This window comes from Nicotiana sylvestris, chromosome 3 (assembly GCF_000393655.2).
Source record: "Nicotiana sylvestris chromosome 3, ASM39365v2, whole genome shotgun sequence".
In the NCBI taxonomy this organism is placed as follows: domain Eukaryota; kingdom Viridiplantae; phylum Streptophyta; class Magnoliopsida; order Solanales; family Solanaceae; genus Nicotiana; species Nicotiana sylvestris.
Genome location: NC_091059.1, coordinates 93811710 through 93824013, shown reverse-complemented (window position 1 = coordinate 93824013; position 12304 = coordinate 93811710). Strand labels below are relative to the sequence as shown.

The window sequence follows — 12304 nt, the reverse complement described above, 5'->3', positions numbered from 1 at the left end:
GCTTTGAAATGGAGTTTGATGTTGAGGAGCTGGGGATGGTTCTGAATATCTCTTCCTTGGGATTTGAATATTACTTGAAGAAGAAGTGGCCATCCATAGACAATGATGTTGAAACTGACATTGTGGTCATCAGGAAGTTCTCCCAAAAGTTTGAAGTAGATGCTCCCCAAAAAGTGTACAAGGCTAATATGACTCCATTCCAGAAATTATTGTTTTATTTTGTCAATTCATGCATTCTTCAGAGGTCCGAGAGAAGGCATGAAGCTACTCTGCTAGACATGGCTGTGATGGAGCTGCTTGACACTAGTAGACCTATCAATCTTCCTAGCCTGATGATTCAGCACATGGCAAGAGTTGCAGATACTTCTAAACCGAAACATGCTATCCCATACGGTTTCATGTTGACTGAGTTGTTTGACAAACTCATCATTTCTTACCTCAGCTTAAGTTTGGAAATCACAATGACGTTTTGGATGTTGTTACACTCAAGCATTGTGGTTATAATGAGATCAAGGCTAGAGGACCCACATGATCTGCTATTCTACCTAGGAGCAGTAGGGCTGCAGAGCTCAGCAAGAGGTTGGAGTTTGCTGTTGAAGAGAATACCAAGCTTCGTGAAGACAATAAAGAACTGAGAAAGGAAACAAAGAAACTCAGGGAAGAGCTTAGAAGAGATAGGAGGCTCATGCCCAACAGATTGCCAACCTTGTGAAAGCTTTGACCCCCTCTATTTTTCACCCATGAACTCGTTCCTTCCTAGTGTCCTTAGTTCTTTTGCTATTCCAATGATGCCTTATCTTTTGTTTCTTTTGTCTTAGTCTGATTAATTTGCAGTATGTTTAGTTTATTTTGTTCTAATGAAGAAGAGAAGGCCCTGAGCTTCTTTTGGCACTACTTAATGTCTCCTATTGCGCTGCTTTACTGCTTTATAATATATTGGATCATCAGCCTAATCTATTTGCCTTTTCTTAAGCTTGTGTTGTAGCCTGTTTGGCCTTGAATCTTACATTATCTGTGCTTAATATCTAACATATTTTTTTTGTGTTTTCGATGATGCCAAAAAGGGGAAGATAAGGTTGAAAAGTTGTGATTATCTGGTTCTTTGATGTGATTACCTGGGTCTGTGTGTACAAAGTTTGTCATCGTAAAAAAGGGCAATTTGTTGAGTATTGAAGTTTTAATGATTAACAAAGTATGACTAAATATTCAAAGAACCAGGTCCTCAACATAGCTGCTTAACTATTCTAAAGAACCAGCTCTTCAGGAGAAAGAATCAGCTCCTCATGATTGATACATGTATGTCTGTACAAGATGGTAATTTTATCTTAAAGTTACCCAGGCCTGAGTTTGGTGGAAGAAGGCTGCTATAAGTGATAAAGGTCGTTGCTCAAGAAGATACGGATAATTCAGTCAGAGACAAAAGTCTCAAAGCTTGTGGAATCCTTGGAACAATAGGAGTCCTATCAAAGAGGAAACTTACTATGAATAGGACTCCTAGAAGATCTCAAGTTGTGTTTTAAATAGGATAAACTTTGGACTTGTAGACTATCCTTTTGCACATCAATTAAAGAATCATAAGTCGTTTACTTGAGTTGAGTACTTGCCTTGTATTCTTTCCGAGTCAGTCTAGTGAATGTGTTTTAGCAAATTGAGTTGTAATCAAGTGTCATAAACAATTAGTACGTTAGAGTGAGTATTTTGTTTTACAAGTTACAGTAACTTATGAATCAAATAGGAGTAATAGAAGTACTGGAGAGTATTTAATTACAGTCTTGTAATTGATACATTTTGGCTCATTGTTCTAGTGGATTTGGAGTTGACTACGTGGTAGACCATGGTTTTTGCACCTCTTGAGCCGGTGATTTTTTCACGTAAAAATCGATGCATTTATTTTTTACTTGTTTACTTTACACTTAAGAAACACAGTAAAGAACCAAGTTCTTTAGTAATCCATACCAGGGGCGGATCTACATACTAAATTTGGGTGTTTCAACACCCATTAAACTTAAGTATAGTTATATAAGAAATTTGAGACATCTCATATAAAAGGGGAGAAAGTACCCAGCAATCTAAAAAGCTGATGGGTGCTTTGGTCAATGAAGGATAGTGGCAGATTTAAAGAAGGGACGGGTCGGGAGTTTGGACCACTCTCATTACAGGCTCATTTTACTTTTTTCCTTTTAATCTAGTTAGGTCTTTTTTTTGTTTTTCAAATCCAGTAGCTCCTTTTCAAACTACTTTCTCCTTGAATTTTGTTTTACCTTCCTTCTTTTTTCCTTTTCTATTTTACCTGATAATTCTCTACAGCATAGCAAAGAAAGAAGGAAACTCCTTCGACCCCTTCTAAAAACGAACCGTTCTTCATGAGTGGCAAAATTCATCAGAAAAAATTTCTCCCCGATTGTATTTTTCGTTACACCCGTCCATAATATTAATATGAGCTTTTCTATTAACTTTTTTTTTTGTTGTGTACCTATACTATGTGAATAGTAACTACATATCAAGAAAAGTTAAGCACCCATGAACATAACAATATGACTGTTATTTTTGTGAAGACTCCAAGAGTATCCCTTGGGTTGCTGAATGCATATCATGGTTCTGTCCATTGTCTTAGAATTTTTTGAAGAGGTTAGGCACTTTCTATCTCTTGCTCATGTATTTCCCTTTTGGTTATTACATGGTAGGGTCTTGCCTAATCCCCGCCCGAAGGTGGCTTTGAATAAAAAACATAAAAAAAGAAAATATGCTTAGTTCCTACTGCATTTAATTTATATACTACATATTCATTCTTGATCTATATCATATGGTTATGTTAGTATTTGTAATCAAGGAAGGTTTAGTTGTGATAAATACAACAAAAAAACGCCTTAATCCAATATTGATATGAGTAATGGACGAAATTGTTTGGAGGTACTTCAACTCAGATTATGACAGCAAATACTTTGGGCTTATAAGTGTTAGTTTTTCCAACAATTATGGTGATGTATGGGAGAGGTAAACAATGATGCAACTCTCCTTAGTGAGATAAGCAATGATGCAATGAGTGGTAGGTGAGATGGGAATATTGCAAATTGATCCTTCTTGGTAGGTGAGATTTGCACTTTTGGTCCCTATCTCAAAACTATAAATACCCCCTTCCATTTCATTGTATAACACACCAAAAAATATATCAAAACTCAAGAAGAAAGAGTTTGAGAGGGAGAGAGATATAGTTCCTTTAGGAATGTTTCCTAACAGGGGAGTGACAAAATAGTGAGTAGAAATACTAGTCGGGTATTTTTCGGGAAACACTTTTGTGTGCGCCACTATTTTGGGTAGAGCTCAGGAATTGTTGTACCTCCAAATTATTGGGGAAGTCTCTCTTTGTATGCCTGCTAAATGTTTTAGTGGAAGTTGGTGTCGGATTTGTGGACGTAGCCTAAACGTTTTAGGTGAACCACGTTAAATATTGTGTCATTTATTTTTGGTTTCGTTGATCATTTATTTTATTCCGCTGTGCAGTAGTGTTTAGTGCCACCGGGTCCTAACAAGTGGTATCAGAGCTTTGGTTAGAGTACTATTCATACGTATGGTACTATTCATACGTACGAGTACTATTCATCCATACTGGCACTATTCATATCCACGGTTACTATTCACCGTCGGAATTTTTTTTAGATTGCAGAAGTCTGTCAAATTCTGATCTAAATGGAGGCGAGGACAAGCAAGATGGTCAACCTGAATGGCACAAATTATCACTTATGGAGAAACAAGATGAAGGATCTCCTGTTCGTGACAAAGATGCACCTGCCGGTGTTCAGTTCTCAGAAACCTGAAGATAAGTCAGACGAGGACTGGGAATTTGAGCACAACCAAGTGTGCGGCTACATACGGCAATTTGTTGAAGACAATGTGTACAACCACATTTCTGGTGTGACACATGCAAGGTCGTTATGGGACAAGCTCGAAGAGTTGTATGCCTCTAAAACAGGTAACAACAAATTATTTTACTTGACAAAATTAATGCAAGTAAAATATGTAGAAGGGACAACTGTGGCAGATCACCTTAATGAAATACAAGGGATTGTCGACCAGTTGTCGGGAATGGGCATAAAGTTCGATGACGAGGTACTTGCTCTTATGGTGCTGGCAACACTCCCAGAGTCATGGGAAACCTTGAAGGTTTCAATCACCAATTCTGCACCCAACGGTGTGGTAAACATGGAGACAGTCAAGAGTGGCATTCTGAATGAAGAAATGAGACGCCGATCACAAGGAACATCTTCTTCACAGTCAGAGGTGTTGGCTGTTACGACCAGGGGGAGAAGTCAAAATAAGAGCCAGAGTAACAGAGATAAGAGCAGAGGTAAATCCAACAAATTTGCAAATGTTGAGTGCCATTACTGCAAAAAGAAGGGGCATATCAAAAGATTTTGCCGACAGTTCCAGAATGACCAGAAGAAGAACAAAGGCAAAAAGGTGAAGCCCGAAGAAAGCAGTGATGATGAAACGAACTCCTTTGGTGAGTTCAACGTTGTCTACGATGACGACATTATCAATCTGACAACCCAAGAGATGACCTGGGTGATTGATAGTGGGGCTACCATTCATGCGACGCCACGGAGAGAACTCTTCTCATCTTACACACCTGGAGACTTTGGTCGTGTAAAGATGGGAAATGCCAATTTCTCAACAGTTGTAGGCAAAGGTGATGTTTGCCTAGAGACCATGAATGGGATGAAGCTACTTTTAAGAGATGTCAGGCATGTTCCAGATATGCGCCTGAATCTGATCTCCGTAGACAAGCTCGATGAGGAAGGTTACTGCAATACCTTCCATAATGGCCAATGGAAGCTCACGAAGGGCTCATTGGTGGTGGCGCGGGGCACGAAGCAGTCAAAGTTGTACGTGACCCAGGCGAGCATCTCCCAACAAGTTATAAATGTTGCGGAGAATGATAGCAATATCAAGTTGTGGCATAGACGTCTTGGCCACATGAGTGAGAAGTCAATGGCGCGTTTGGTAAAGAAGAACGCCTTACCAGGTCTAAACCAGATCCAGTTGAAGAAGTGTGCTGACTGTTTAGCTGGGAAACAAAACAGAGTTTCGTTCAAAAGATTCCCTCCTTCCAGAAGGCAAAATGTGTTGGATCTGGTACACTCAGATGTATGTGGACCTTTCAAGAAGTCCCTCGGTGGTGCCCGATATTTCGTGACCTTTATTGATGATCATTCACGAAAGACATGGGTATACACGCTGAAGACCAAGGATCAAGTGTTTCAAGTTTTCAAACAGTTTCTGACCTTGGTGGAAAGAGAGACTGGTAAGAAGTTGAAGTGCATCCGGACAGACAATGGCGGTGAATACCAGGGTCAATTTGATGCTTACTGTAAAGAGCATGGTATTCGACATCAGTTCACACCTCCTAAAACTCCCCAGTTGAATGGCTTGGCTGAGAGGATGAACAGAACTTTGATCGAGAGAACCAGATGTTTACTCTCTCATTCAAAGTTACCAAAGGCTTTCTGGGGTGAAGCTCTAGTTACAGCAGCCTATGTGCTGAACCATTCACCCTGTGTCCCTCTTCAGTACGAGGCTCCAGAAAAGATTTGGTCAGGAAGAGATATCTCTTATGATCAATTACGGGTATTTGGCTGCAAAGCCTATGTCCATGTTCCGAAAGATGAAAGGAGCAAACTTGATGTCAAGACAAGGGAGTGTGTATTCATCGGCTATGGTCAAGACATGCTTGGCTATAAGTTCTATGATCCGGTGCAGAAGAAGCTCGTCAGGAGTCGAGATGTCGTGTTCGTTGAGGACCAAACAATTGAAGACATTGACAAAGTAGAGAAGTCCACTGATGATTCTGCTGAGTTTGAGTTGCCTCCAACAGTGGTGCCGAGACAAGTTGGAGATGATGTTCAGGATAATCAACCTGAAGCCCCTGATCTTCCTAATGAAGATGAACCAGCAGATACTGAAGGTAACGAGGACAATGGTGATGATGATGCAGACGAGGAGGATCAACCTCAACCACCAATCCTCAATAACCCTCCTTATCACACAAGATCTGGAAGAGTTGTGCAACAGTCTACCAGATATTCTCCACATGAGTATGTGTTACTCACTGACGGGGGAGAACCCGACAGCTTTGAAGAAGCTATTGATGATGAACATAAGGAGAAGTGGATAGAAGCCATGCAAGACGAGATGAAATCCTTGCATGAGAACAAGACGTTTGAGCTGGTGAAGTTGCCGAAAGGCAAGAGAGCTTTGAAGAATAAGTGGGTGTTCAAGATGAAGCATGATGAACACAATTCCCTTCCGAGATTCAAAGCAAGATTGGTCGTCAAAGGTTTCAATCAAAGGAAAGGCATTGACTTTGATGAAATATTCTCACCAGTTGTGAAAATGACCTCAATACGCACGGTGCTGGGATTAGCAGCAAGCCTCAACCTGGAGGTTGAGCAGATGGATGTAAAAACCGCCTTCCTACATGGTGATTTGGAAGAGGAGATATACATGGAGCAACCAGACGGTTTCCAGCAAAAGGGGAAAGAGGACTGCGTTTGTAGATTGAGGAAAAGCCTCTATGGCTTAAAACAGGCACCAAGGCAGTGGTACAAGAAGTTCGAGTCGGTGATGGGGCAACACGGCTACAAGAAGACAACTTCAGACCATTGTGTGTTCGCTCAGAAGTTTTCTGACGATGATTTCATCATCCTATTGCTCTATGTGGATGATATGTTGATTGTTGGCCGGAATGTTTCCAGAATTAATAGCTTAAAAGAACAGCTAAGCAAGTTCTTCGCCATGAAAGACTTGGGGCCAGCAAAACAGATCCTTGGGATGAGGATTATGCGAGACCGAGAAGCCAAGAAGTTATGGTTGTCTCAGGAGAAGTACATCGAGAAGGTACTTCAACGGTTCAACATGGAGAAAACTAAAGCAGTTAGCTGTCCTCTTGCTAACCACTTTAGATTGAGCACCAAGCAAAGCCCGTCAACAGATGATGAGAGAAGAAAGATGGAGCGGATTCCATATGCTTCAGCAGTAGGAAGTTTGATGTATGCCATGGTTTGTACACGGCCAGATATCGCTCACGCTGTAGGAGTGGTAAGTAGATTTCTTTCTAATCCAGGAAAGGAACATTGGGATGCTGTTAAGTGGATTCTCAGGTATCTTCGAGGAACCTCCAAACTATGCTTATGTTTTGGAGAAGACAACCCTGTGTTGGTTGGCTATACTGATGCAGATATGGCCGGAGATGTTGATTCTAGAAAATCAACTTCAGGATACTTGATTAACTTTTCAGGGGGAGCTGTGTCATGGCAATCAAAGTTGCAAAAATGTGTTGCATTATCAACTACTGAAGCTGAATTCATCGCAGCAACGGAGGCTTGCAAAGAATTGATATGGATGAAGAAGTTCTTAACTGAACTTGGATTTTCGCAAGACGGTTATCAGTTATTTTGTGATAGTCAAAGTGCTATCCACCTTGCGAAGAATGCCTCATTCCATTCCAGATCCAAACATATTGATGTGAGATATAATTGGATCAGGGATGTGTTGGAGAAGAGGATGTTGCGGCTTGAAAAGATCCATACAGACGAAAATGGATCGGACATGTTGACCAAGACTTTACCGAAAGGGAAGTTTGAGTTCTGTAGAGAAGCTGCAGGGATAGTGGATCCACCATATAGTTGGAAGGGGGAGAATTGTTAGTTTTTCCAACAATTATGGTGATGTATGGGAGAGGTAAGCAAATCACGATCTTATATATAAGAAGAACAAAAGATCTTTCTTGATCAATCCCTTTGCCCCTCATTCTTCAAGAATAAGGAAGATCCTTTTCAAGTTTGAATTTGTTCATTTGGAATCTGGGTTCTTCTACTTCATATTTATTTAATATGAATATTTTCCCTCTCTTTTTTTTATATCATTCCTTAAGTCCCATAGGTTTGATCCTGTAGAATTTGACCCATTTTCTCATTGAACGAAAGGTACGAAATAAATCAGATTGATAAAAGTACCATGTGAAATCTTCGGTTTTTCCCCTTCCTCGATCCCTATCCCATAGGTTAGGTACAGTGTTTGAATCAATAGAGAACCTTTTCTTCTGTATGAATCGATATTATTCCATTCCAAATCCTTCCCGATACCTCCCAAGGAAAATCTCGAATTTGGATCCCAAATTGACGGGTTAGTGTGAGCTTATCCATGCGGTTATGCACTCTTTGAATAGGAATCCGTTTTCTGAAAGATCCTGGCTTTCGTACTTTGGTGGGTCTCCGAGATCCTTTCGATGACCTATGTTGAAGGGATATCTATCTAATCCGATCGATTGCGTAAAGCCCGCGAGAGATATAGTTCCTTTAGGAATGTTTCCTAACAGGGGAGTGACAAAATAGTGAGTAGAAATACTAGTCGGGTATTTTTCGGGAAACACTTTTGTGTGCGCCACTATTTTGGGTAGAGCTCAGGAATTGTTGTACCTCCAAATTATTGGGGAAGTCTCTCTTTGTATGCCTGCTAAATGTTTTAGTGGAAGTTGGTGTCGGATTTGTGGACGTAGCCTAAACGTTTTAGGTGAACCACGTTAAATATTGTGTCATTTATTTTTGGTTTCGTTGATCATTTATTTTATTCCGCTGTGCAGTAGTGTTTAGTGCCACCGGGTCCTAACAATAAGATGTTAGCCCAAATAATAATGATCTGCTATAATTTAAAGTATATGGACCTAACACATTATGGACTCTTATATGTAAATAGCCCGATGTAATTTTTAATTTAATAATGAGCTAAAGTTAAAATACGTAAACTATACAACTATGAATAGGATTATGAGACCTAAATCAGACAGTAGGGTTGCCCCTCTTTTCTAATATTCCATTGTTAGAAAAGTTAAGAGCTGTTTACATTTTCGTTTGGAAGACCATAAACCACAAGGTTGAAAGTTTTCGTCATTTCTCATGAATTCAAGTAGACTTTCGCATCTTATTTTCCTATTTTGATGATGTGACAATGGCAGATCCGATAAGATGATGGTTTTCATCTTTAAAGTTTTGTGCCAACAGATTATTAATGCTATGATTTTTGTGCTAGAAAATCTCTGCTGCCAAAATGTTTTAACAACCTCAGGTCAGTCGCACGAAGACATTGTTCTTCTGCTCCTCATAATTAGTGGGCGTTTGGACATAAAAATTGTAAAGTTCCCAAAAAAAAAAAGGTGAAAATGGTATTTGAAATTTAGAGTTATGTTTGAATATGAATATAATTTTGGGTTGTTTATGAAATTTTGTGAGTAATTTGAGTAAAATTTTTGAAAAAAAGCTTTTTAAAATTTTTCAAATTTTTGATTTCCAAAATGCATCTTGAAAAGTGAAAATTTTATGAACAAATACTGATTTCGAAAAATAAAAATAAATTTTTTTTGGGAAAACAGAAATTTTTATTTTTGGGAAAAAAGAAAGAATTTCTTATGTCCAAACGGGCTCTTACAATTGCTTCTACAGTGATATTCCTATAACAACGGATGATCATACACACCAAAATATAACACATTATCTTTACCGTGTTTTACATTATTCAGGAGGATTATCATTCTATTCTTTTTATTTTTTTAACGTATATAATATGATGGGATAGCGTAGGAGATTTGTCGCATTTCTAGTAGATTTTGAAATTACAACGAAATCAACCAAAAGAAAAAAAAAATACACAATTTTATTTTTTCAATTTGCAAAACGTTTGCGACAAATCTGGATTTCCATCACACAGTACAAAGGCGTCTATACGAATGTACTTGGATCCTTTTTTGATCCATTCTTTTCTCACCATTGTAGAGAAGCAGAAAAACTCTAGCTACTTGAAAGGATGGTTCAGAAACTTACCTATCGAAAGCGGCATATTATGCCACCAAATCCAATCAACAAAAAGATGTTGAAGATTCAGAAGGCAAAGGAAAAACTCGCCTCAAAGAGCTGAGGATAAAGACACTGAAATCTCTTGTAATTCTATTATGTTTTCAGTTACTTAGGCTGCAATGACGATAAAGATGTGTGAAAGAACATTTCGAAATGCTATATCGAACCTGAGCTCTTTTATGGTTTTGTAGACTCGGTGAAACTATTGCCACCTCACTTTTCCATTTCGATACTTTTAACGCATGATATATAGCTCTTGAGTTTAGTTTAGGATTTAAAATAAATGTACTTGGATCAGGCCTTGCGGGTAGAAATCGATTAATTTTGTCTTGCAGCCTAACTCTTGTGAGGATAATTGATAACAAAATGAGAGAGGGAGCTCCTCGTAATCCACAAGGAACTCCAGCACAAAAAAAAAGAAGAAGAAATTAATAAGCTAAGTCGAGAGCAAATTAATATCTCTAGAATAAATGTTGAAACTAAGTACATCAAAATCCTGAGACAGATTTAATATTGAGTTGGAATCAAATTAATATCCCATAGAACAAATGTTTCATTAGGATATCAAAAGCTCATCCGGTAACAATCCTAATTACCATAGAAAAAGAAGCTCAATACTAGCAATAACTCTGAACGTATAGAAACCAGACGGAATGACAAATAAAAACGAAAATACGATAAGAACCGTGTTCCCTTGACTTCCAGAGGAAATTAATTGAGATAATCTAACCTGATGAAAGCAGAGCTTATAATATAATTGGTCACCCTCCGATCTTGGTGTTTTATTCACATCCCCAATTAACAGTAATATCAGTACAAACATCTTTTTCCTTGGATACTGAACATGCACCACCCTCTGGTAATTGGTAATTCTAATCTTTCTCCATTTCTCCAAAACCCATTATGTACTGACAAAGCGACCATCACGATATTCATATATAATCTTGCATGCAATTCAAAGAAATTAATCATATAGCTAAACCATATGTCTTCCATTTTCTAAAAATCAAACATGAAGGAATCGTAGCTGTAATCCCAAAAATTAACCGCGGGGTAATTGCTATCGTCAGGCCAAAAAACCGGAGATCCCGGCCCTCCCATCACCGCCACCGGATCTGAAACAACCGGTGCAGCCATCGTTTGAGTGGAACAAAAAGACATAGACGACCCCACAAAAGGGTTTACTGTTTCGTCATACAAACAATTCTGCTGCTGACTTTGATATTCATGATGAGATGATTGATCTTCTTGTTTTGGCGGCTTCTCTTGATTATGACTAGGGTTAGGGTTAGGGCTTGAATAAGAGCATGGTGTTCCAGCTTCATGTGCGAGATTATCAGCCTCGGGACCATATCCATCACAAATTGCATACTGTTGTTGTTGGTGGTGGTGCGGTTGAACCAATTGCTGTGAATATTGTACAGCAGGAAAAAACCCGTAAGGTACATAACCACAACCTGCACCCACACTGTTGGAAACAGGAGGTGCTGTATTAGGAGAAGAGAAAGACGTAAAGCCGAAGCCAGAAGGCCTAGGAAGTAACGGACGAAGAGTTTGTGTGGAAGACGAGGAGCTCAATTTTTTGGTCTGTGAAGAAGATGATGAGTTGTTACCAGTGGAAGGTTGAAGGTTGAGTTGAGCCCTTGAGCCGTAGAGTATAATAGCGGCTCGGTCATAGGCTCGAGCAGCGTCTTCAGCAGTGGCGAAGGTGCCGAGCCAACGGCGGGTACGCTTACGTGGCTCTCGGATCTCGGCCACCCACTTGCCCCAGCTGCGTTGTCTTACGCCTCTGTACCTGAATTTGTTGTTGTCGGGTCCACCTTTGCCTTTGCTTTTTTTATTGCAGTTACTGCTAGTACTAGTAGAGGTGGTGTCACTAACGGTGGCGGAGCTAACGGTGGTGGTTTTTTCTTCTGAAGGAATGGGGACGGTCTGGCTAGGAATTAAGTGTTGGGCATTGAGACTAGTATTCATAGTGTGAAGTAACCTACTTTTATTACCAAAATGGGAAGGAGAGAGGGGGGTTGTTGCTATGTATGTACCTCGTTGAGTGTATGCCCAATTAGTCGAAAGAGAGAGACAGAAGAAGGCTGGTGATGATCAAAGAGTCATAATCTGTAAATGGTGGAAGAGGGCGGTGCTCTTATATAGATGCATACATTAGTGGACTGTGGGAAGTGTATACATGCAGACACCTCAGTTTGGACTGGGGATTGCGGGGAGGGGGTAGGGAAACCCTGGATGCAGCATGCGCATTGTTGTCTTAGCGTATACTGAAGAAAACTTTTTGTGCACCACAAGTTTTATCAAGGGACGTGACACTAAATCCTAAGATTACCGAATTAAGGATTGTGAATAGGAAGGCATAGAACCAAAATTTTTGGAAAGAATAAAATGGA

At 39.6% G+C, this 12304-nt stretch overlaps 1 protein-coding gene across 1 annotated transcript; it reads right to left on the bottom strand.

Moving 5' to 3' along the window:
• Positions 1–10904: 10904 nt before the first annotated feature.
• Positions 10905–11879, bottom strand: LOC104225953 (ethylene-responsive transcription factor ABI4). Its single transcript, XM_009777828.2, has one exon. It carries the CDS (start codon positions 11877–11879, stop codon positions 10905–10907), a length of 975 nt encoding a protein of 324 aa, XP_009776130.1.
• Positions 11880–12304: the final 425 nt, after the last annotated feature.